Source organism: Anastrepha ludens, chromosome 6, assembly GCF_028408465.1.
Source record: "Anastrepha ludens isolate Willacy chromosome 6, idAnaLude1.1, whole genome shotgun sequence".
In the NCBI taxonomy this organism is placed as follows: domain Eukaryota; kingdom Metazoa; phylum Arthropoda; class Insecta; order Diptera; family Tephritidae; genus Anastrepha; species Anastrepha ludens.
In genome coordinates, this window is record NC_071502.1 from 123256137 (window position 1) to 123281498 (window position 25362).

Genomic DNA, 25362 nt, shown 5'->3' on the forward strand with positions numbered 1-25362 from the left:
GCGAAAAGGAAAATGAAGCTAAACAGAGAATAAATGCATTTCACGAGCTCTTTCGATTGCCTTGTGTGTAAAAATAAACTGCTATGTATATGTTTTAAATAAATAAACCTTAAAAGAGTGGCAAATAATGTCTACTTCTGCATCTGCATTACATGCGCCTCATGAGGCTGTGTAGGAGTGAGCCATTGCAGACATTCAGTTGCTTCCGGCGACTTTAATGTGCTCTCTAGCTTTTCTGGATCTATTTTTCCAAACGATTGGTGATTCTGGCTTGAAGACCACTTGGAAACTCAAAAGGAAGGGTATAAACTGGTAATAGACTGAGACAAGATAAAAGATGCTATATATGTAATGTGTGTGTGGCAAAGCAGGGTTTTGACGGCTTAAAAACTGACTCTAGGTCAACGCTTGATAATTTAGATCAAAGAGGTACATACATACACAATGCCTCTGCCTACTTTTCTCTAGATCGACAATACAAATTTTGACTTAACTAACTCTTCCGGTACACATCTACGAACTGCGGGCTCCAAAGGAGTTCATGAACATGAGATATCTTTCCATTTGGCGAGGCTTAACTCGGGGCAGGCTTTTAACCCAAATCGTTACGGTACTCCTTTCCCAGCCATAGAAGTCTACGTCGATGATTAGCCAGTGAGATTTTACTGATGGGTTAAGCTCATGCTGCCAGTCGTCCGAAATGTCTAGCGAGGTACCTGTCCTCAGGTAACAGATGAAACTGCAAAGAACTTGAGGAGTTGTTGACTGGGTATTTTTGCGCTTTTATTACTTTCGAATGGTGGATACACAAGTATTTCATTTCCTACTAAGCAATAATTTTTTTTATTAGCTGGATCTATCTTGTATCTTTAATAGAGGGAGCAAAAGTATTTAAAACCATGTTTATTAATGTACGCATTTGAAATCCCTTGTATAAACCCTGGTATACTCTTCGAAGTCTTCCTTTAAATGGTAGAGTCTTCGGAATTCGCTAGAGTCTCCGACTGCCACTTGAAACAACTTGTTGCTATTTTATGCTCGCAGTGCCGTAAACTCCATATCTACTTGCCCTAATCTCTTTGAATTCGTACCCTAAGGACTCCTTCTAATATACAGCCCGTTACAAAGTTATAAACTCACCACTATTTTTTTCATAAAAAAATCATATAATCAAAATGTTTCGAAATCTCATTGAAACGCAAAATATTTAAAAATCATCAAAACTTTCACCTTTTTCACCAGTATTTTTGGAAGTCTTCTGGGTGTGTAGTTCGTTCATTTGTGGAATGTTTTTTTCATTGGCGGTGCTAGGCATTTTCTCCATCTAGAAAAATTCAAGTACTTTGCATGGTAGAAAAGGCATGAAATGTTAGTGAAACAAAAATTATAAAAAATTAACGGTATTTTTTATGCACTTGAAACTTGCACTCCATTATACTATAATTCAATGCGCTATAAATCTATATGCCCAGCAGAGTTCTAAATTATGGTTAAAGAGTTGAGTTTTGATAAAATTTTCAAAAATTTTGCACAAAATTTGAAACCTTCCGTTATATAGTCTTTATTGCAGTAAAAAATAATGGTGTGTTTATTATTTTGCAAGGGGTATATATTGGAAGAAATATATTCTATAACTAATGCGTTCGAAGCTTTTTCATCACTTAATTGCAGGCGATATTTATTGGGAAAATTGCACCTTCGGTTAGAAATGCAATCAAGTGGGCACTCCCAACGCAATGTGCAAAAACATACATCTCTCAACAATGTTGAGCTTATTGCTTTTGTAATTAATTGTCTGCATTTGTATAGGTATCTATAGAATGCATTCGCATACAGGTGCAATACGAATTTGCCGATAGAAGCTTTCAAGTATCTGAGTTTGGCGTGCACATAATAATTTTTATCTTAGTAGTTTGCCAGCAACGTTTAAACTAGTTAGGAGCGTGTTTGCTCGCCAATCGACCAATTGTTTAGTCGCCACTATGTCAATGACGCAATGCTTGTTATTCATTATCTTGGTTCTTATGGGGTATTTCGCATATTTCATTCGAAAACGTTTGAACTATTGGCAAGACCGTGGCATACCATGTGACCAGCCTAGCTACTTGCTTGGCAATTTGGTTGGCATGCAAAAGACGCGTACGATGGCAGAAATTGCTTTGTCCACCTACAATAAATTCAAAGGAACTGGCCCATTTTGTGGTTTCTATTGGTTTCATCGGCCGACGGTCTTCGTCTTAGACACCAGCTTGGCCAAAGCTATACTCATCAAAGATTTTAATAAGTTCACCGATCGTGGTTTCTATACGAATCCCGATGATGATCCACTTTCTGGACATCTATTTTCCTTGGACGGACATAAATGGCGCGCTATGCGCAATAAGCTCTCACCGACATTCACGTCGGGCAAGATGAAACAAATGTTTCCAACTGTGACGAGAGCGGCCACTGAACTAGTGAATGTGGTCAGTGAGGTATTGAAGGACGGCTCTACGTTAGAGGTGCGTGATTTTCTTGGGCGTTACACCACCGATGTGATTGGTTCATGCGCTTTCGGCATCGATTGCAACAGCTTGAAGAACCCCAACGAACCATTTCGGCAGATGGGTAAACGCGTATTCACAGATCAGCGCCATAATATTTTAGGCTTCGCGTTTATTATACTATTCCCGAAATTGTCACGGCGTCTTCATATTAAGATAACACCTGAACACATAACCGAATTTTATATGCGCATTGTACGTGAAAATATCGAGTATCGTGAGACAAATGGCATCAAACGCAACGACTTTTTCGACATGTTGTTGGAATTGAAAAACAATAAAATGTTGAAAACGGCAGACGCTCAGCCAATGGCCAATATAACCGTTGAAGAGATGGCGGCGCAGGCATTCCTGTTCTTGGCTGCCGGTTTTGAAACCTCATCGACAACAATGGGCTTCGCGCTCTACGAGCTGGCACAACATGAGGATATGCAGCAGCGCGTGCGTGAAGAAGTGTGCGAAGTGCTGGAGCGGCACAATGGCGAATTCACCTACGAGTGTATGGGTGAAATGGTGTACTTGAATCAGGTTATATCAGGTAACGTAATTCAAATTTGTATTTACGAGTATTTGTATGAGTTGACTAGATGTCTCCTTTAACTAAACAGAAACACTGCGCAAACATACAATAGTGCCGATGCTCACGCGTGAATGCTCGGAGGACTACCAAGTGCCCGGCCATTCGAAGTATCATATCAATAAGGGCATGTTTGTGATTGTACCGGCGGTAGGAATACATTTGGATGACGATTACTATCCTACGCCCGAAGAGTTCAACCCCGATAACTTTACGCCAGAAAAAGTGGCAGAACGCGATTCTATTGAGTGGCTGCCATTTGGTGATGGGCCACGTAATTGTGTTGGTTTACGTTTTGGACTGATGCAGACGCGTGTTGGCTTGGGGTACTTGCTCAAGAATTTCCGATTCGGTGTTAGTGAAAAAACACAGATCCCCATAAAATATAACAAGAAGACATTCTTATCCATGGCTGAGGGTGACATTTACTTGAGGGTGGAGAAAGTGTCCAAATAAGTTTGCGGAGTCTGGAGGCGGCAGACCATACGTATTTCAGATTATTAAAAAAAAATTACTATATTATTTAAAATGAAATTTGAATTGTAAACTGAGAGGACTGAGTTGTGTTATATAAATACATTTTTTTTATTAAAAGGATTGAGTTGCGCTAATGCGTTTTAGAAATTGGTTAATTGTTCTGACAGGGTTGCCAACGCATGAGAGTAACTAAAAAAATTTCAAATTTAAAATATAGAGTTATCCTCTTAAATTTTTCAATTAGGGTTGCTAATGTAACAGATTAATTGAAATAAAATGTTAATTATTTTCCGAATTCAATGTATTGAATTGGGTTTGTGCATTTTTGAAATCGGTAAATTATGCAGACTTGGACTGTTTTCAATCAAGATTGCCAACTCAAGATATTAGAAGATAAAATTTTCATTTCAAATTAAATTCGAGCGTTTTGAAATTTAATAAATTGGGCTTGAATTTTTTCAAACAGAGTTGCCACTGCACGAGACTAATTGAAAAAAAAATAATTTTATTAGTAATTTTTCAAATAAAATGAATTGAGCTTGCTTAAAGCGTTTTGCGAATTTCTAACTCATATAGGTTGATGAACTTTTCAATCAGGGTTGCCAATATGGGAGATTAATTGAAAAATAAAATGTTTAATAAATTTAATATAAAATTAGAATATCAGACTAGAAGCATTAAGTTGAATTTTTCCTAAATATTTTTTAATCAGGGTTGTAAGAAATTTATTGAACAACTTTTTATCTACTGAAATTCAGGCAGTGTTGCCGAAGTATGAGATTAATTTAAAAAAAAAAATTTAATCGAAAATAAATTTTATTTATAATTAGAAAGATTGAGTTGTGCTTAAGCGCATTGAAAATTAGTAAAATATGCAGAATTTTTATTTTTTCTAGTAGGGGGACCATTCACATTTTTTTAAGTGAGTTGAAAATATATTTTTTTAAACGTTGCCAATGTTTACTGTCTGTTAGTTCAAAATTCAAAACCCCATTTCGCCATTTCCCAAGGTTAGCTACATAACTATTACCCCACACTTTACAAAAAATACTCATTTGCGTTGCACGGACTTTGTTAAAGTATTCATCATAGTCAAGCGGATTTAATAACTAGTTATTTATTGCAAGTCATTTCAATAACAATAATTTAAATAAATGCAGTGCATATTGTTTACAATAAAGTTGTAATTTGTTATTTGTTAATTATAACAAGTTTTTGTTTGAAGCTCCATATGCGTCAGCCACTGTAGTCTCGTTTGATCTTCATGTTCTATTTTTCATAATTTGGAGATTTATTTATAGCATTTATTCCGAACACTGAAATTCTTTCTATGGGGAAAAGTTTTTCGCTACAATGATGACCATAAGAAGAATTCTCTCCCAGCAAATTGTGTTTTTATATTTCCAAAATGTTTCGATTACTTTAGGCTCATTCTCTTTCTCTTTATTCTTATAATCTAGATCAGAGATTCACAAACTTTTTCCACGGTACACCAACGGTCTAAAAAAAATATTTGGGCATTTGAAATCTTAAAATCAGGCACTTTGCAAGTCATCTATACCAATACCCCAGTCTGTGACTTTTAAAGGCTCTCGGACTTTCATTTCAGTTGAAAGTAGATTTTCCGGTAGGATGTACAGTCTTCTGAGGAGCAAGTTGTTATCTAGTTACCCTTGCTGCTATAATTCACTAAAGCCGGCGGCTGCCCCACTCGAAGGTTCCGCTTTATTGACTCGCAGCTTTTACTAAGCACAAGGTGATAATTTTCCTTTCAGAGACATCTTCGGTAATTATTGGTACATTTTTTTGGCGTTCTTTCTACAGTCGGCTTTACTTTATCAGAGCGACTCAGATTATAACCTGTCAAGAACTTTCACTTAAAATTTCTGGAGAATATTTCATGCTAGAAAACTTGATAACAGCAACAAAAACAGCAAACTGTTGTTTACAGTACAGTAACTACTTCTCTACGTGCAGGATCTAATGACCGTCTCCTAACTGGAAAAAAGCAATGCACCCTCATTGTAACTATTGGGGAGAAAGTATGTATTTTCGCCCCAAAGATTCAACCTAATTCGGTTTTGGATATTTTCAAATTTAAAAGTATCTGCTTTAATCTGCAGACAGAATGCGGTGAACTCGAGAGAAAGTGGGTAAAAGAGACAGGTTGGCCAGTGCACCACTTCTGCGTACCACTGGAGCGTTCGTAAAATTACAGGCTAGAAATGAAGCTCCAAAGGACCAAGTAACAATTTGTTCTAAAAAGGTAAAAAGGAATAAAGGCAGAAAATCGTCAGTGGGCTAATCTTCAAATCCTTGACACAGACGCTCATACTGAGCTTTCCTATTAGCTCATGATGATATGGTAATCTTTACCATCCTTAAGCCACATCTTCATGGCAATGAGATTATTTTCTTTATTATAGTTGCACTTAGCTTGAGAACCGCTGGCCCACATTAGGTATATTAGATACTGTTTGGAAAGCTTTCTGCGAATTTTTCTCTTCTCTCAAACCATCAAATTATATGCGAAATGAGATCATTAGAAAAGTTCTCTCTTCTGACTAATTTTATATTTTGATTTATTAATGTGAATATGCACATCTGCTTCTCTTCTTCTTGCTCCAGCTGTAGTAACTGCAAGCAATTTAAAGCGATTAAGTGATTCGAAAGAAGATTATTTACATTTGTGGCCGTGGAAATAGATATTCGTTAGTGAGTTTTTATAACGTTTGAAAGTTTACCTACTAGCACAACATCTTTTAATTAATAATTTTTATTTTCTACCCTTTCAGATTGGAAAAATCAAAGTTATTAAGTAACTTATTTTAATAGATGCACTCAATTATACAATGTATACAATGTACAATTATCAGTATTTTGAATGTAGGTTTAAGTGCTTATTGATTTAACAACAAAGCAGTGTGCATTGTAGGCACCAATAACATTGAGACTAAAAGTTGACCTTATTAGAGGTGTAAGACTATAAATTGAAGTAAATATATACATTTTAAGGAAATCTAATCGGTAGTTGCTTAATGTATTGAGATCATTGATGAGTAATAATTTCAGGTTCATGACAATAAGAAAAGTGACTAAGCGAAATTTAGGTCAGGAAGCCAACAAAAATAGTCAAGCTGCACAAAAAATAGTTTAGTCACGCAGTTCTGCATTTTAGCATTCAGATTTATTTCAGTTTATAATCTTATCATCGAGTACTTCCCGCAAAAAGCCGATAGCTTCGTGGGTAAGAAGTCATCGTACCGAAGTACGTTGCCTCCAAAATCGTGTTGATGCTCGTTTGTGAAGAAAAATTGTGTACTTCTTTCCGGGCAGCCAATGACACATGCAGCTCGATTTTCGATTTTCGAAGTTTTCTCGCTTATTTGTCCGTAGTCAATGGGAACAATGAAATTTCAGTTGCATCGATAGTTTTGAGTCGCTTGCGAATGCAATAAAGTCAACTAATGGAATTTTAACGAATTGAATCAATTCAAAGCATAAAATAGTATAGAAAAGGGTAGGCTTAACCAAATTGTCCTGAAAAATTAATGTGCGTTCCGATCCCAAAGTTATGGTCGCATCCGCCGTCTACGACTACCGTAAATTCTATTAAAAGTTTGTCTCCTTCGAGCAGTCAAATCTCTCCCTCGCAACTGCAAATACGGAATTTTTATTGAATTACTTAAAGAACTTTGTATGCGTGACAGATTGGCTTCACTGTGTGCGCTTTTTAAATTTGATATGGCTATAGTGTTTTGAAAACACAAAGTTTTAAAAATCTAGCCTTGTATTTTAAACTAATGCCAAAAGAATTCCTTAAAAAAAAGGCTAAAAATTATGTAATAAATAAAGGTACTTTAGGCCGTTATGGTTTCTTCGTTATTTCATTATCTGCTTTCTTTTCTTGTTTATTTTTACAATAAATACACATCTATATTTAATTTAATTAATCAGTAAATTCAAATACTTTTTTAAATTTATAAAAAGATTTCAAACATTAAGAAGAGTGGATCCAACATTCTTGCATAACCTGAAAAAAGCAAACAATCAGATTTCCACCTTCAAAACATAAAATTTTTTAAGAACAAAAATTTTTAATAGCACTGAAATCTTCTCAGCATACAATTTAAATGCAAGTGCGGCCTTTTTAGAATTGTTTAAATTATATAATTATAATAAATCTTTTTTTTTAATAATTGTTTTTAAATAGTTATTTTTTTAAACTTACAATTTGGTAAAAAACTTGAACTTAGAACTTAAACTTAAGATAAACACCTTTTTACATAGAGATTTTCAGATATTAAAAAAACAACCTTTTTGTTATAAACTAAGATTGGAGGGAAAATATAAGTGCTGCCAGAAAGTTGATAATGATTTCTCAATATTCCTTAATTTCAGCACAAGTTGAGGAATAAGGTTTGGGAAAATTGTTAATATCAAATGCTGAAATTTTGTTTGAGAACTAAGGGTTTATCAAACGTTGGAGAATATTTGTTTGTAATTGCTGGGTTCGAATGATTGATATTCTAGCTTAGGTCGGAATATTGTGGGTATATTGAAAAGTCTGTTGAGATTATTAACCCAAGCTGTACGACTTAGCCGGGATCATTCCCATGGCAGCCGGTTCTACGTTACCGGAATGACTCGGGTTTTCTTTCCCGACCAAGGGCTGCCGCCCCAGTATACTAGCCCTGTCTAGTGTACCGTACTTTACCTTAAATCTCACGTCACAGGAGCAACTCATAGCAGCCAGTTTGCTCCAAATACTTCTCTTCCGGGCTGGCGTCGAGCCCAACCCCGGACCTGAAGTATTCTACTGCTGCATTTGCCACAAACGGCTCCACCCGAACTCCACCTCGGTTAGGTGTAACCAGTGCAACGGGTGGTGCCATCTTAAGACCTGCTCAGGCCTTAAGACACACAGGGAGTGGTCCACAAGGTATGTGGCCACGTGTTGCTCCCGCTCACAGGCGGCCCCCGCCTCCACGGCTACACTGCCCTCAGTGCCGGCACTTCACACCGCCGCCACTAATAACACCTCCACGGTAAGGAGCCCCCAAGAGCAACACAACTCCCTTTCAAACCCACAACCCTCCTGCTCCTACCCCAGTGCGGGGACAAACCAGCAGCTCTTGGTCCTCCGCACAGTCTGCTCCGTGTGTCAGACCGTAGTGCCTCGGAACTTGTCAACAGTTCAATGAAATTCTTGCAGTGGCTGGTGCCATTTTCGGAGGTGCTCCGGCCTGCACACCACCCGTGAGTGGACACGTGACTACGTTGCCCCCTGCTGCAGAGCTCTGCACCCGCAACCGTCCCCAGAGGCGCGGCCACCAGACAACATCAGGCCACTACCTATTTTGCGGAATGCACAGCAGGACCAACGCAGACAACATCACGCATCCCTCACCCCCCGAATTACGACGACGCTCCCGCGAAGCTTCAAGCTTTTGCAACTGAACTGTAACGGACTAACGAGTAAGATTGACGAGATAGTCGACTTCATGAGTCGGTTCGGAATTAAGATAGCTGCGGTCCAGGAGACAAAACTGCATGCTAGCTCTCCCCTGATTACCAGGGACGGCTATAACGTGCACCGAAAGGACCGCGAGCGAGACAACGGTGGTGGCCTAGCGTTCATAGTACACCATTCAGTGCAGTATCGTCTTATTGATGAAGTCATCGACCGCAGGGACAGCACCTTAGAACGTCAAGGTATAGCTGTCCGGTCAGGCGATGCTGAGCTCGAAATTTATAATATTTACATACCCCCTGTCATCTGCTGCCCGGCAGGATATCTCCCCGATATTGGTGCGCTCATCAGGGGAGAAAACCGATTGGTAGTAGGTGACTTTAACGCGCATCACGATCTTTGGCATTCAAGCCTGCCAAATGATCGTAGGGGACAGCTATTGGCAGAGCAGATAGACGATTCGACGTTCAGCACTGTAAACGAGGACGCCCCCACTAGGGTAGTGGGCAATTGCAGCAGCTCGCCTGACATAACAATTGCTAGCGCAGGTCCGATAAATAGCATAACCTGGCGACCTATGCTATCGCTTGCATCAGACCACTTGCCCATCATCATCTCGATCGAGAGACCTGCCGACTTTGTTTCCGCGGATCACCGGTCATACATCAACTTTAACAAAGCTGATTGGACCAGATTCGCGGAATTTACCGAGAACATCTTCGCAGCCCTACCCACTCCCACCGATGTGCGCGCAGGCGAACGCGCACTCCGCAAGGCGATCACAGCCGCCGCGGCTCGCTTCATACCCGCTGGACGGATCCGGGAATTACGTCCCAATTTCCCAGCCGAAGCAAACGAGCGTGACCGTCTACACCAGGCCGATCCCGGGGATCCTCGAAGAAAGGATCTCAATTCGGAGATCCGGCAACTGGTCACCCAACATAAGCGGACCAAATCGGTAGAGCATCTTAAGTCCTGTAACTTCACCTCTGGTGTGAGCAAGCTCTGGTCCACCGTAAGGTCCCTGTCGAACCCGACGAAGCACAATGACAAGGTGGATATCACCTTCAACGGTCGTACTTCGTCGGACCCGAAGAGATGCGCGAGCTATTTTAGCCGGCAATTTATACTGCATCCTCCGGTCGACAGATCCAAACGTTGTGCCACCAGACGGTTGCACAAACTGCCCTACAACAGTGCATCGCTTGCTTTCACCAGTGACGAGGTTCAGGGGGCCATCAAACGAATGAAACCATCAAAAGCCATTGGCCCCGACGGACTAAACATGCTGATGCTGAAAAAACTGGGTCCATTGGGAGTAGAATACCTCACAAAGGTCTTCAATCTGTCCATGGCCACTCTCATTATTCCTGATAAGTGGAAATTGGGGAGAGTGGTCCCACTACTGAAGCCTGGGAAACCCGCCAACCAAGGGGAGTCTTATCGTCCGATAACTCTCCTTTCCCCAGTAGTGAAGACACTTGAAGCCCTTCTACTCCCACTCCTCACACAACACCTGACTCCAGCCCCACACCAGCATGGTTTCCACCACGGCACTCACTGTCATAAACACCCAGGTAAACCGCGGACTTAACCAAAACCGCCCTTGCGAGAGGACTGTCCTAGTAGCGTTGGACTTACAAAAGGCTTTCGATACAGTCAGCCACGCCACGCTACTAGATGACATTTTACAGTCGACACTCCCGCCAGGGCTGAAGAGATGGACCGCGAACTACCTGAGTGGTCGTCACTCGTCGCTGATATTTCGAGACCAAACCTCCAAACAGAGAAAAATAAAGCAAGGAGTACCGCAGGGTGGTGTCCTTTCACCCTTGCTTTTTAATTTCTACACTTCGAAACTCCCCCAGTCACCAGAGGGAGTCTCACTGGTCTCATACGCCGACGACTGCTCGATAATGGCGTCGGGCAATGACATTGATGGCCTATGCTCTAAGATAAACGACTACCTCGCCCGCCTTTCTCGCTTCTTCACTGCGAGAAACTTAAAACTTTCTCCCACTAAATCCACGGCGACCCTTTTTACAACCTGGACAAAGGAGGTCAAGCTGCCACTTCAGGTGCACGTCGACGACACACCAATACCGACGGTTAATAACCCCAGAATTCTGGGAGTCACCTTCGACAGCTTGCTCTCCTTCTCCGCGCACACAACCGCTATTGCAACGAGAGTACAGAATCGCAACAAGGTCCTCAAGTCGCTTGCCGGCAGCACTTGGGGCAAAGACAAAGAAATGTTGCTGTCGACTTTCAAAGCAATAGGCCGACCGGTTCTCAACTATGCCGCGCCTGTCTGGTCGCCTGGAACCAGTGATACGCAGTGGACGAAGCTACAGACCTGCCAGAATACTGCCATTAGGACCGCGACAGGATGTCTCCTGATGTCCCCAATACAACACCTACATGATGAGGCTAACATGCTCCCGGTTAAGGAGCACAACAAAATGCTCGGCAAGCAGTTTCTGCTAGGGTGTCACCGCAGGCCTCACCCATGCAGACACCTGCTCGAGCCCGAGCCACCTCCTAGGCACATCAGGAGACACTTCCTCAATTACGTGGACGAGATCCTGGACAAAACAGACAGACCACTCCAGGATCAGACAGTATACAGACAGACCATTAACGACATCCATCGGGAGACCCTTACCACCTTCCTAAGCTCCCGACTCCCGAATGCCGTTATCGGAGTCCAACCGCCACCTATCGCAGAAGAAGAGCTCCAGCTTCCCCGAGAGTCCCGCGTAATCCTGGCTCAATTACGTTCTGGATACTGTAGCAGGTTAAACTCCTACCTATCCAGAATCGACCCCGACATACTAAACATATGTACAGCATGTGAAGGCACCCCGCACGACACTAACCACCTTTTCACATGCCCCAACAAACCCACTCATCTAACACCCCTCTCCCTCTGGACCCAACCCGTCGAAACAGCCAGTTTCCTGGGCCTACCGTTAGATGAGCTAGACGAAGACGACCGGTAATTTACACAACACTGACAGGGCAAAGATACTGCTACAACAACAACAACAACAACTTAGCCGGGATGTAGCCGTGGGAGTACCTCGAAGCCTTAAGTGCGTATTTTGTTTGATTTCACCTGAAATGCTCCCTTTTCCTTCTAGTCGAGGAGGGTAATAGATAAAGGTTATCGCATTAAAAAACTTCAGTTTGCATTGTCATTCAAAGCCATAAGTATATCTATGAGAAATTCCAAACTGAAAGCTGCTTAATTGATAAGTATTTGCACTCACTGCTGCTGATATAACTGTACATAACTAATAACAATTAACATACATAAAAAAATATATTTTGAATCTGCTACGCTCGCAAATGTGCATACATAAGCACATACACATGACCAGAGAATCAAATAAACTACAAAAATTGTCACAATGTGTTTTTGCTATTTATAAAAGCTGCAATAAAAAAACGTACACTAGTTAATAACAAGCACACGCAAGAAAAAGCTAACTTGGCTAACTCCTCAATTCAAACAGCGACAAAGTAATTTCTTTTCGTTCAGTAAGCAAACCGCTCTGATATTAAACACTTGAACTCGTCTCCAGCAGCTGCCAATTCTAAAGATTCGCGCTCCGCTAAATCCACTGAATTCGCCAGTATGTCTGTCACACAATTCCTGTTGGCGATACTGATTGGTCTGCTGGGTTATGCAGTCTACTGGTTGCGTCAACGCTTCATGTACTGGGAGGTGCGCGGCATTGCCTTCGAAAAACCAAACTATTTTCTAGGCAACTTGAATGGCATACGCACGACACGCTCGTTTTTGGAAATTTGGTTGGCTACCTATAAGAAATTCAAGGGCACCGGCCCATTTTGTGGCTTCTTTTGGTTCCAGCGTCCTGCGGTGTTCGTATTGGATACAAAATTGGCAAAATCTATATTAATTAAGGATTTTAATAATTTTGTCGGTCGCGGCTTTTATACCAATGTCGAGGATGATCCACTCACCGGACAGCTTTTCCTATTGGAAGGTCATAGATGGCGTGCCATGCGCAATAAACTGTCGCCTACTTTCACATCTGGCAAAATGAAGTACATGTTCCCGACTGTGTTGCGTGTGGGCGAGGAGTTCGTGCGCGTTCTAGCGGATACAATACAGCAGCAACCAATTCTAGAAATACGTGATTATTTGGCGCGTTTCACTACAGATGTTATAGGCACTTGCGCATTTGGTATCGATGTGAACAGTTTGAATAATCCCAACGATGAGTTTCGTCAGATGGGTAGACGCGTTTTCACCGACCAGCGGTATTTGCGGCTAGGTTTGGCTTTAATTAATAGCTTTCCCAAATTGTGTCGAAAGTTGCATATAAAAAGTACACCCGATCACATCACCGAATTCTATATGCGCCTCGTACGCGAGAATATTGATTATCGTGAGAAGAATAATATCAGACGTAACGATTTCTTCGATATGCTATTGGATTTGAAAAATAATAAATTATTGAAATCTTTGGATGGCGAGGAAATGAGCATAACGGTTGAGGAGTTGGCAGCATAAGCGTTTGTTTTTCTGATTGCTGGTTTCGAGACTTCATCGACTACAATGAGCTTCGCACTCTACGAGTTGGCACAGCATGAGGATATACAAGAGCGCGTGCGTGCTGAGATTGCGGAAGCTTTGGAGAAACAGAATGGCGACTTCACTTATGAGTGCATGAAAGATATGGTCTACTTAGACCAAGTGATATCAGGTAAGTCAGCAAGCCAAGAAGGGATAATTTATTTGCTACTTTGCATGTTTTATAATATAAATAATTTCTTCATTAATTTGTACTGCCTTATACTGTACTGCCGATTCTGAATCGCGAGTGAATGGAGGAATATCAAGTGCCTGGCAACCCGAAATTCGTTATCAGCAAAGGCATGCAAGTGCTAATACCGGCTGCTGCATTTCACCGTGACGCTGATATATACCCCAATCCGGATACTTTCGATCCTGATAACTTCTCACCCGAGAAGGTAGCCCAACGGGACAGCGTGGAGTGGTTGCCTTTCGGCGATGGCCCGCGTAATTGCATCGGTATGCGGTTTGGTCAAATGCAAGCTCGTATTGGCTTGGCTTTGCTGCTGAAGAACTTCAAATTTTCAGTGTGCGGAAAAACGCCAATTCCGATGACTTACGACCAGGAACAATTTATAGTGCAATCTGAGCATGACATTTCTTTGCATGTCGAGAAAGTGAGCGCGTAATTTTAGAAATCTTACGAAATGTATTGTGCACGCGCAGATGTTTTTATGTAATTTCATTGAGCTTTATTACGTAAGTACTTCAGATTATTGTTTCATAGCAACAAAATACAAATCACACACGTGCTCTCAATTGTGTTCAAGTTCTCTCCTATGTGTTCATAGTCACGCTTTCCCTTGCTTTACAGATTCTAAGAAAGCCTTCGATAAAATACAATACAACATGACAAACTATTTAATGTATTACAATCACTTGACATCGGGGAAAAGAAGTTGCGCTGCTTGAGAAACCGCAGAGGTTAGAATAAATAGCGAAAATACAAACAAATTTATATATTGAAAGGCGTGCGTATTTTCTTATCGATGTAAGAAGAAGCCATAGGAAGAGTATACAAATTCAGATACCAGGGATGTTGTATTAATGGGAACTGGGGCTGTACCGAAGAAATTAAGACACGAATAGAAATGCCAAGATCAGTAATATGCAACTAAAAAAAATGATCCGCAGTCATGAAATTAACATGCAGTTAAAAATTCGTTTCGTCAAATGCTGCGTACTTTTGTATGCCATGGAGATATGGACCCTTAATGTAATGCTGACATGAACAGGATAGAAACTTTGAAATGTGGATATATAGACAATATTGAAAATCGCATGGACTAATCACGTTTGTAACAGTGAAGTTCTTCGGCGAATAAACCGGAGTGGGCAGCTTCTCACGGCGGTGAAGCGAAGGAAGACAGCTTACTTAGGGCATATTCTACGAAATCGAAAGTACAAAATATAGCAATTCATCCTGGAATGTAAAAAAAAAGACGAAGTATTGGAAGCAAACAAATGGTTGCGTAATATTAGACACAGGTCAGGCATAGGAAACCTCAGAGAGTTGTGGAATATGACAAGAGACAGAAAAGCTTTAAACGAAGTCACAAACAATATTTTTTAGAAACTGGAGAGTTAGGTGGCCATAAGTTCGTGAAAATTTTTAGCCATCCAATCTTGAGTCGCCATTGCTTCGTGTGAAGGAGCAGGGCTTGCTGAAATATGTACAGGGTGAACGATATGAAGTGTTACCTATTCAAAATGCCATAACTTTTTTGTGTGGAAATAGTTTTTATTGATTTCAAAGACAAAATTATTCAAAAATGATTACAATTTTAACATACATATATTCACTTTAGCTCGATATGACCACCTTTTGCCTTGACTATAGCCTTCAAACGGTCAAAAAATGAGTTGCATGCTGCACGAATGTGATCTTGAGGAATTTTGGCCCATTCTCGTATAATCGCTTTTTTCAGCGCATCCATACTGGCATATTTTTTTCTCCCCACCTTGCTCTCCAAAATGGACCAGACGGAATAGTCCATCGGATTTGCGTCTGGCGAATTCGAAAGCCATTGTGTGGACCAAATGAAGTGTGGAACATGATTTTTAAACCATTCTTGGTTCACTCGAGCTTTATGAGATGGTGCCGAGTCCTGTTGGAACGTCCATGGTCTACGACCGAAATGTTTGCGTGTTAGAGGCGTGAACAGCTTCTAAAACATTTTCCCTATAATAAGTCGCCTTCACTTTGACACCAGGCTCGTTAAAAACGATTGGAGAGCGTCCATCAGCGATCACTGCGGCCCAAGCCATTACTTGCGATGGAAAATTACTTCGAGTGGCCATACGTAGGCTCAAATTCTCGTATGAGCGTTCGGTCAAGTAAACACGATCGTTCTGAGTTTTTATGAACTGCCCAATTGGGAAATTTTTTTAATCAGAAAACACAATGTTAGGAAATTCGCCACGTTCGTGCAAGCGCAACAACTCCTTTGCTCTTTCGCACCGAACTATTTTTTGCTGGGGTGCTGTTTGGAACTTGTAAGCCTTGACCTTGAGCTCATTTTTCAATATGCATCGAATGCTGTCTTGCGATATTTTCAGTTCTTTGGCCATTTTTCTTCCACTTCGGCGTGGATTTCGATCGAGCTTTCCCTTTCCGAACCATTTCTGGCATTGTTGCGGTTTTTTTGGTCCACCTCCATAGCGTTTTGCAATGATTCCAGTATCACTGTAACGTTTTATGGTGCGATACACAAACATTTTATTCACTTTGAGGTGACTGAGCTCACGAACAATGGCTGGTTGTGATTTTCCAGCCAAATATAACGCAATCACACTATTACGTTTGAATTCCATCACAGAAAAAAAAAATTCAACAAAACTGAGACGCAAATGCTTTTGATGGCTTATAAACAATATATTGAACTGCCATCAGAACAATTTTGACGTTGATGTCATTAGCTGTTTTACAGATACAAGCAGTGTGAAGTTGGTAACACTTCATATCGTTCACCCTGTATAACCTGTCACCGCGTACATTATCCACACAGGTTTTCACCACTGTCTCTAGAACTTCGATATATCCAGCAAAATTTACTCGAACTCCTTGAGTAAAGAAGTGTGGTGCCAAGATATGTTCTTTGCTGCTCACACCACCTAAGACCTTAACAGGAGCTGAAAACATCGTACCCATATCAATAGGAACCTCTGCAGGATAGGAAAATAGTCATTTGACATATCTGCGGTTGGTCTTTTGGTCTTGGTCAACATTTTTTTCGTCAGAAAAAAAAGCCGTAGAATTTTCAGACGCTTCAGGGCGTTTACTTTTGTTTAGAAGGTTTTTTGATCGATAAACTCGCAGTCTTCGTGTTTGCTCCGACATAAACTGTTATCTATGCATAACATAGGATTGGCGCCGAAGATCTTTATGGACAACTCGAATTATAAGACTCTCAGAAACTCTAAACTCCCTCCTGAGGGCCCTCATCGATTTTGAAGGGTCCTCGACGATGATCGCTTGTGCTTGTTGAATAAATTTTGCAGATCTGACAGTAGCATAACGTTCCTGTGTTTTTTGCGTTTTGCCACAGACTAAGCATCACCGCCTGGTGATTCCAATTCTCGATAACTGTACGTCTCTCCGTTTTTCGAGTTAAGTTATAGTCTTCCATGCCTTACCTGAAAAAGAGCAAATAGAAAAATCATAATAATGGCAAGTTCTAGCCTGCATATTTTTGCATTTGCATATTCTCAACTTCCGTACGCACCCTGTATTATTTAGTTTATAGAAAGAAATACAAAAAAAGAGATTTACATATAGATATAATTGACCCTTACATCCTTTTCGAGTGTTTGGCCGAGCTCCTCTTCCTATTTGAGGTGTGCACCTTGATGCTGTTCCACAAATAGAGAGACCTACAGTTTCAAGCTGGCTCCGAACGGCAAATAGTTTTTTCTGAAGAGCTTTTTCGTGGAAGAAATACACATTGGAAGTAATCAAAGAATATTTTTCTTTTGATAGGTGTCGCCCTCGGCGGACATTAGTAAATCTTAGAACGCATTTCTTCTATGATAGATGTTTCTTTTGAAAAAACCAACTGGCAAATTGGGGGAGAAGCTCGGCATACATTTTTATACATATTGGCTCTGGTTTAGATATTTGCACATCAAAAACTCAAGTTGTTCGATGAGTGAACCGGAAAATTGTTACTTTGAACAGCTCTCATACTTCTCGGCACATGAAAAAAAGTAACACTGTAACTGTTATCTATCGAAAACGTAAACATAAACGTATCGAAATTTTCGCTCTTTTTATAGTCACTTTCTTTTTTAGATAATTTAATTTCTTATCTATTACCATTAATAACTCAGTAGTCGGAAAGCACACTCGTAGCAAAATAGTTTTAAATAGCTGCTCCATCCCAACTATTATCAGTATTTAGTTGTAGTTTTCAACAGCTGCACTACTAATTTTTTGTTCTAAAAGCGGGTAAATACACCCGTTGTGTTTCTAATTTTACTCACGCTGCTGAGATGTCTCCCACAGAAGCACTAGTGAGCATTGTGCTGGGCCTACTGGGCTACGTCATATACCGCCTGCGTCAGGGTATGACCTACTGGCAGCGACACGGTATTCCTTGCGAGGAGCCACATTATTTAGTTGGCAATTTTGTTGGCTTGGGCAAGACGCGTTCATTCCCGGATATTTGGCTGGATACTTACAGAAAATTCAAAGGCACTGGTCCCTTTTGTGGGTTTTATTGGGGCCGAAGCGCATCTGCTTTTGTGCTGACACCAGAATTGGCTAAACTGGTACTTATTAAAGACTTTAACAAATTCAGTGATCGCGGCTTTTACCACAACGACAAGGACGACCCTCTTTCCGGGCAACTTTTCATGTTGGATGGTCACAAATGGCGAAGCATGCGAAATAAACTTTCTCCCATATTCACCAGTGGAAAAATGAAAATGATGTACCCGACTATTGTGAAAATAGCTGATGAGCTCTCAAATTTGACTGGTGCTATGCAAAAGCAAGATACCGTGATAGAGGTGAAAGAGGTGTTGGCGCGCTTCACTACCGATGTGATTGGCACTTGTGCCTTCGGCATAGAATGCAATAGTTTAAAGGATCCCAATTCAGAGTTTCGCGCAATGGGTAAGAAAGCTTTAACGGATGTGAGACATACACCGCTGGCACGTACCATTATTAGTAGTTATCCAGAATTGGCCAAATGCCTGCACATGAAAGTCATACCCGATCACATTACTAAATTTTACATGGGTATCGTGTGCGAGAACATCGAATATCGTGAAAAGAATAATATTAGACGCAACGACTTCTTCGATATGTTGCTGGATCTGAAGAATAACAAAATACTGAAGTCGGAAGATGGCGAGGATATGAGTATAAGTGTTGGCGAATTGGCCGCGCAGGCATACCTGTTTTTGATAGCCGGTTTTGAGACTTCATCGACCACAATGGCATTTGCGCTCTACGAGTTGGCACAGCATGAGGACATACAGCAGCGTGCGCGTGAGGAGATTTTAGAGGTGATGGCACGTCACAAGGGCAAACTTACCTACGAGTGTATGAGCGAAATGGTGTACTTGAATCAGATTATTTCAGGTGAGTTTACGCGCAGTGTTCTTGCTCAGCTTTTGGGGTAAAACTCACCAATATTATTACAGAGACCTTACGTTTGTATACTGTGCTGCCAATATTGAATCGCATGTGCCTGGAGGACTACCCGGTGCCGGGCCATCCGAAGTACGTCATTAAGAAGAATATGAAAGTGTTGGTGCCAGCAGGTGCAATGCATCGCGATGCCGATCTATTTCCCAATCCAGATAAATTCGATCCGGAGCACTTTTCGCCAGAACAAGTGGCCAAACGCGATGGTATTGAATTCTTGGCCTTCGGTGAAGGGCCGCGCAATTGCATCGGTATGCGCTTCGGCCAGATGCAGGCACGCGTGGGTTTGGCGTATTTGCTGAAAAGCTTTAAGTTTAGTGTCTGCGATAAAACGCCAATACCGATGGTCTATAATACGAACTCCTTCCTGGTGTCTTCTAACACTGATATTTATCTAAGTGTCGAACCAGTTTGAATTGGATTTAATCTTTTTGATTTTATTGTAGTATCTAATTATGTAGTTAAGGCCCTTTGGTCCATATAGAAATAAAAGAATCAAACATGTATATATATAAGTATAATTAGATAATATTATATATGACTATAAAAAAGAAAATTTTTGGAATATTATTTATTTATGTGGTTTGAAATGTTTACTAATAAATATTTTTGAATTATTAGTAAAAGCAAACGAAATTTTACTTGCGAAAAAGTGGGGAGATGCACTTTGCTTCTCATAGCCTCGACATAGTTTTGTAAAGGTAAGATTAACAAAAGAGTTTTTATTGCAGAACCCCTTCTGATTCATAGATGTTTTGTATGTCAAAGCTAAACGTAATTTCCTGATAAGGAAAAATTCACACGATCCTACAGACGAATGTAGATGGTAGCAGGCAGCTGAATGTGATTTCGGACACAAATCATGTGAATAATGATATGAATCATGATCTAATGTGGCTCACCAAAGATATCACCAGGAAAGGTATTTCGAGGTTTTTACCTCACCTACAGTGGCCGAATGGATTGGTGCGTGATTACTGCACGAAAGTGTTCAGGTTCGAGTCTCCGTGCATGAAACACCAAATGATAGCAAAGGTTTTTTTTCTAAAGCGGCCGTCCCTCAGAAGGCAATGGCAAACTTCCGAGTGTATTTCTGCCATGAAAAAGGTCGTCATAAAAAACCATTTGTCATTCGAAGTCGGCCTAAAACTGGAGGTCCCTTCATTTGTGGAACAACATAAAGACGCACACCACAAATAGGAGGAGGAGCTTGGCCAAACACATAAAAGAAGTGGACGCGCCAATTACGAGTGTTTAAATCAACAGATGATTCACGGCTCTCGTAGGGGTAGAAGAAGGAAGAAGCAGTCACTTTAAAACTTATTGCGATTGGTCTTTTTGTTGTAAGCCTTAAAAAAGTATTATAATCTTAGCAATGAATTATTATTACTATTTAGAAAATATTTGTAAACAAACCAATTGGAAGGATGACAAAGTAAAATTTTCAACAAGCGGCAGGTAAACCCCCTGGCAAAAGCTAAGAGTCATTGTATGTGAAAAGTACCGTTATTGAGCAAAGAGTTGTTAGTCATCTTTGATTAAATAACTGCCAGTTCTTAAAGCTGATAAGAATATTCTCTTGCTTTGTTAGGATATGTATGTATGTATGCATATAAGATAAATATGAATACGTATAAGTAGTTTTTTGCCAAACCATGACAGCTCAACAGAATTCGCTTCAAAGTTTTGACTTTATTATCAAAGTGTCCGAATATTTGGTAAATGCATGGCGGTTGCCGTAGCTGAATGGGTTGGTGCGTGACTACCATTCGGAATTCACAGATAGAACGTAGGTTCTAATCTCGGTGAAACACCCAAATTAAGAAAAACATTTTTCTAATAGCGGTCGCCCCTCATTAGGCAATGGCAAACCTCCGAGAGTAGTTAGGCCAAGAAGAAGCTTCTCATAAAATATCTGCTGTTCGGAGTCGGCTTAAAACTGTAGGTCCCTCCAACATCAAGACGCACGCCACAAATAGAAGGAGGAGCTCGGCGAAACGCCCAAAAAGGGTGTTCGCGCCAATTATATAAATATATGTATATATAATAAATTATAATTATAAATGATTGGTAAAATACAAAGTGCATATGAATGAAATGTACTATCAGGTGCTTTGTTTTAGTTGCATGATAATTGCATATCGACAATTGTGGTTTGGCAACTAAGAACGGCAAACTGTCTTGAAATCTTTGTTCAGTAAAGTTTGGCAAGCCATCACAAAACGTTTAACGCCAGAACAACGCTTCCAAATTAAAAAATTTTTTTTCGCGAAGTTCATAAATCGAAATGGGGAAGGAGCGGCCGTTACGGTGACTGAAGCTAGGCCGACTGAATTTTTTTTGGCTGACATATGCCGGATATCATATTAAAAAAATAAATACCATGAAATTATATGTTTGAGAGGTCAGTGGCTCGTTAAAACGCAACAGCAATTGCCTTACAGGTGAGCCAGTTCGCCACTCATCGTGAGCGTAGTGCCATCCAGCTGGAAGTAATCAACAAGTTTTTGGCAATTTATCTGTTTCTTATTGAGTTTTAATTTTTTAGGCATTGTATTACAAAGCCATATAAACCCTTGTTCCAAATTTTGTGTAGATTAAAAAAAAAATTTAAAATGCTTTCATAAAATTTCAATCGTTTTAATTAGAATTTTTAGAAAAAGTTCGAGTCTGCAGTCTTATAGTCCATTTAATATTTGTGTGTGTACATATAAGAGCATATTGTAACGTCTACTTGCCAACAAAGCCTGAGGCAAAAGAAGCCTGAGCAAGAAACTACGAAAAGAACCGCCCTAATATGCATTTACCACATTAACCGATACACGCGTATGTATGTACTACTAGCAAACCCGGCCCCCTTCGCTGGGCACACTAAAATATAATAGATATGGTTTAGAACAGAAAATATATGATTTTCATATTATTTATTTCTTTATTCTTTATTCAAGCGCTTTGGCATAAGCAATATTTTTTGTTTTTCTATTTGTTTTTGAGTAAATATTGTATAAAATATAAATTGAAAATCAGGAAAAAAGAAGATTGTTTTTAAATTTCAAATCAACGCATATGAATAAACAATCGTCTTTTTTCCTGATCATCCATGAATTTTTCGTTTCAATTTATATGTTTTATTAAGCATTGGAGCTTTTTTAACCATTATCCATTTATATTTTTCAAAAAAAAAAAACAAAAAAAAATTTTTTTTCCACGAACACATAATTTCATTCGGATTTCACATTAAATTCTCAAATTTCGTAAGAAATTATTCACTGTTCCAAAATCCACTCCAAAAAAATTCACAAACAATTTTTACATGTTGCACTTACGTTTTTTCCTTATGGCATCCAAATCAGAAAGAAATATTGACACATTGTAACTCACACTGTCAATTTGACAGTTCAGTTCCGCCCCAAGCGTTAAAAAAGTAAGCGACATTATGGCTGGTTCAAAAGAACGCTGTACCCGTTGCCAGTGCTCCGAATTACAACCAAACTTTACGAAACCCATTTTCAATACTTACTTAACAATGTGCGTAAGTTTGGTTTAATTCGGTGCAAAGACACGGCGGGTCCACGTTTTGGCATATATTTCGAGACCCTAATCATCAATAGGTATGAAAATTACCCCGTATTAAAGCACTTATCAACAGCTTTCATGTGATACCCATATTGTACATACACAACCAAAGGTTACCCGGGTCCACGTTCTGACCTATATCTCGAGACCCCAGTCACGGAGCGGCATGGAAAATACTCTGTACTAAAGCATTCACCAACAGCTTTCATTTGATACCCATATTGTACATACACGTCCGAAGGTTACCCGGGTCCACGTTTTGACCTATATCTCGATACCCTATCTACCAATAGGTATTCAAACTATACGGAAATCATCTTCAATACCTACTTAACAATGAGTGTAAGTTTGGTTTAATTCGGTTCAAAGACACGGCGGGTCCACGTTTTGGCATATATTTCGAGACCCTAGTCATCAATAGGTATGAAAATTACCCCGTATTAAAGCACTTATCAACAACTTTCATTTGATATCCATATTGTACAAACACATTCTAGGGCCCACGTTTTGGTCTCTATCTCCAGACCCTAGTCACGGAGCGGATGGAAACACTCTGAACTAAAGCATTCACCAACAGCTTCCATTTGACACCCATATTGTACATACACATCCGAAGGTTACCCGGGTCCACGTTTTGACCTATATCTCGAGACCCTATCTAACAATAGGTATCCAAACTATACGGAAACCATCTTCAATACCTCCTTAACAATGTGTGTAAGTTTGGTTTAATTCGGTGCAAAGACACGGCGGGTCCACGTTTTGGCATATATTTCGAGACCCTAGTCATCAATAGGTATGAAAATTACCCCGTATTAAAGCACTTATCAACAGCTTTCATTTGATACCCATATTGTATGATATCCATATTGTACAAACACATTCTAGGGTCCACGTTTTGGTCTCTGTCTCGAGACCCTAGTCATGGCATGAAAAATACTCTGGACTAAAGCATTCCCCAACAGCTTCCATTTGATACCCATATTGTACATACACATCCGAAGGTTACCCGGGTCCACGTTTTCACCTATATGTCGAGCCCTATTTCCAAAATAAAATATAATCCATGTTACTCGTGGATGATGTAGCTTTCGAATGGTGAAAGAATTTTTGAAATCGGTCCAGTAGGTTTTGAGCCTATTCATTACAAACAAACAAAGTTTTCCTCTTTATAATACAGGGTGGCTGATGAATTTTGCTACATTAAGAAACTCAAATAACTTTTTCTTTAGTGTATGGAATTCATTTATTTTTTTTTTCAAGTTGAAGGTCATTAAATTTTATTAAATGTAGCTTAACACTTTGGTGACCGGTGACGAGTTAACTCGTCTTTTCATGCCCAAACGTTGTTGACCGGTGACGAGTTAACTCGTCATTGCACTTGCATTATCTATTTCACTTTTTGACACCCAGGGCGATATAGAATATTGCAAACACTTGGCGTATCGGGTTTAGTCGTGTCCGCTCTATAACAAAAAAATTACTTTTCTTAGTATTTCGATTTCTATCACAATTTGAGTAAAATTTCAAGAATTTCAACCATGACGGAACGTATCGGCGAAGAACTTTTTAATGAATTATACGCGGATAGTTTATCTGATTGTCCGAGTGATTTCGAAATAAATTGTAGTGATTCCGAAAGTGATGAATCTGACATTATACCACCAAAACGACAAAAAAGAAATGCTATAGAATCCGATAGTGAAAGTGAATTTGAAGATTGGAATGAAAATGACTTTACACCTTCTTTGGAGGATTATTCAAACATTTCGGGTGTAACCGTTGAATTAAGTGACACACCGAGCATTAGTGAAGTAACGGATTTATTTTTTGATAACGACTTTTTTCATTTAGTTGTTTCTCAAACCAATTTATATCACTTCCAAACGAAAGAATTGCATAAAAATTCTGTTAAAACTTTACCATGGACAGAAGTTACAACAAACGATATGAAGAAGTTTCTTGGGTTATTGATATTGATGGGGCAAACTAAAAAAGCTTATTGGAGAGATTACTGGTCAACGGACCCTTTGGTTGAAGCACCAATATTCCCTAAAAACTATGAGCAGGATGAGGTTCGAACAAATCCTTACATTTTTCCATCTCAGTGATAATGTACGAAATGCACCTAGTAAAGACAGACTTTGTAAAATTAGACCTCTACTGGATTACCTTATTCCAAAAATTCAATCTATGTATACACCGAAACAGCAATTATCACTTGACGAAGCAATGATACCATGGTGAGGACGTCTCAGCTTCAAAACATATAATCCGGCAAAGATTACAAAATACGGTATTTTACTGAGAATGGTTTGTGAAAGTGAGTCTGGGTACATTTGCAACTTTCAAATTTATTCGGGTGGAGGACAAAAACTACAGGAAACTATATTATCACTCTTGCAGCCGTATTTTGGTTTTTGGCATCATGTATATTATATCAAGACAACTACTACA

The 25362-nt window shown here is 39.9% G+C and overlaps 2 protein-coding genes and 1 long non-coding RNA gene across 3 annotated transcripts; all 3 read left to right on the forward strand.

Moving 5' to 3' along the window:
* The first annotated feature begins 1878 nt into the window (after positions 1 to 1878).
* Positions 1879 to 19905, forward strand: LOC128867279 (uncharacterized). The gene is given in 6 exon segments (XM_054108389.1): positions 1879 to 3081; positions 3152 to 3574; positions 12619 to 13912; positions 13972 to 14293; positions 18117 to 19263; positions 19326 to 19905. Coding segments are annotated over 6 exon segments (4704 nt in total). The 5' UTR covers positions 1879 to 1982; the 3' UTR covers positions 19745 to 19905.
* On the forward strand, positions 5066 to 6083 carry LOC128868182 (uncharacterized). Its single transcript, XR_008455079.1, has 3 exons — positions 5066 to 5639; positions 5721 to 5962; positions 6024 to 6083. It is a non-coding gene; the product is annotated as an uncharacterized LOC128868182 (long non-coding RNA).
* A 4541-nt stretch (positions 19906 to 24446) lies between the features above and the next one.
* On the forward strand, positions 24447 to 25016 carry LOC128867281 (piggyBac transposable element-derived protein 1-like). The gene has a single exon (XM_054108390.1). It carries the CDS (start codon positions 24447 to 24449, stop codon positions 25014 to 25016), a length of 570 nt encoding a protein of 189 aa, XP_053964365.1.
* Positions 25017 to 25362: the final 346 nt, after the last annotated feature.

What these genes read in the sequence shown, in the direction of transcription:
- LOC128867281 (XM_054108390.1), top strand. Translation starts at nt 24,447, where the DNA reads ATGACGGAACGTATCGGCGAAGAACTTTTTAATGAATTATACGCGGAT.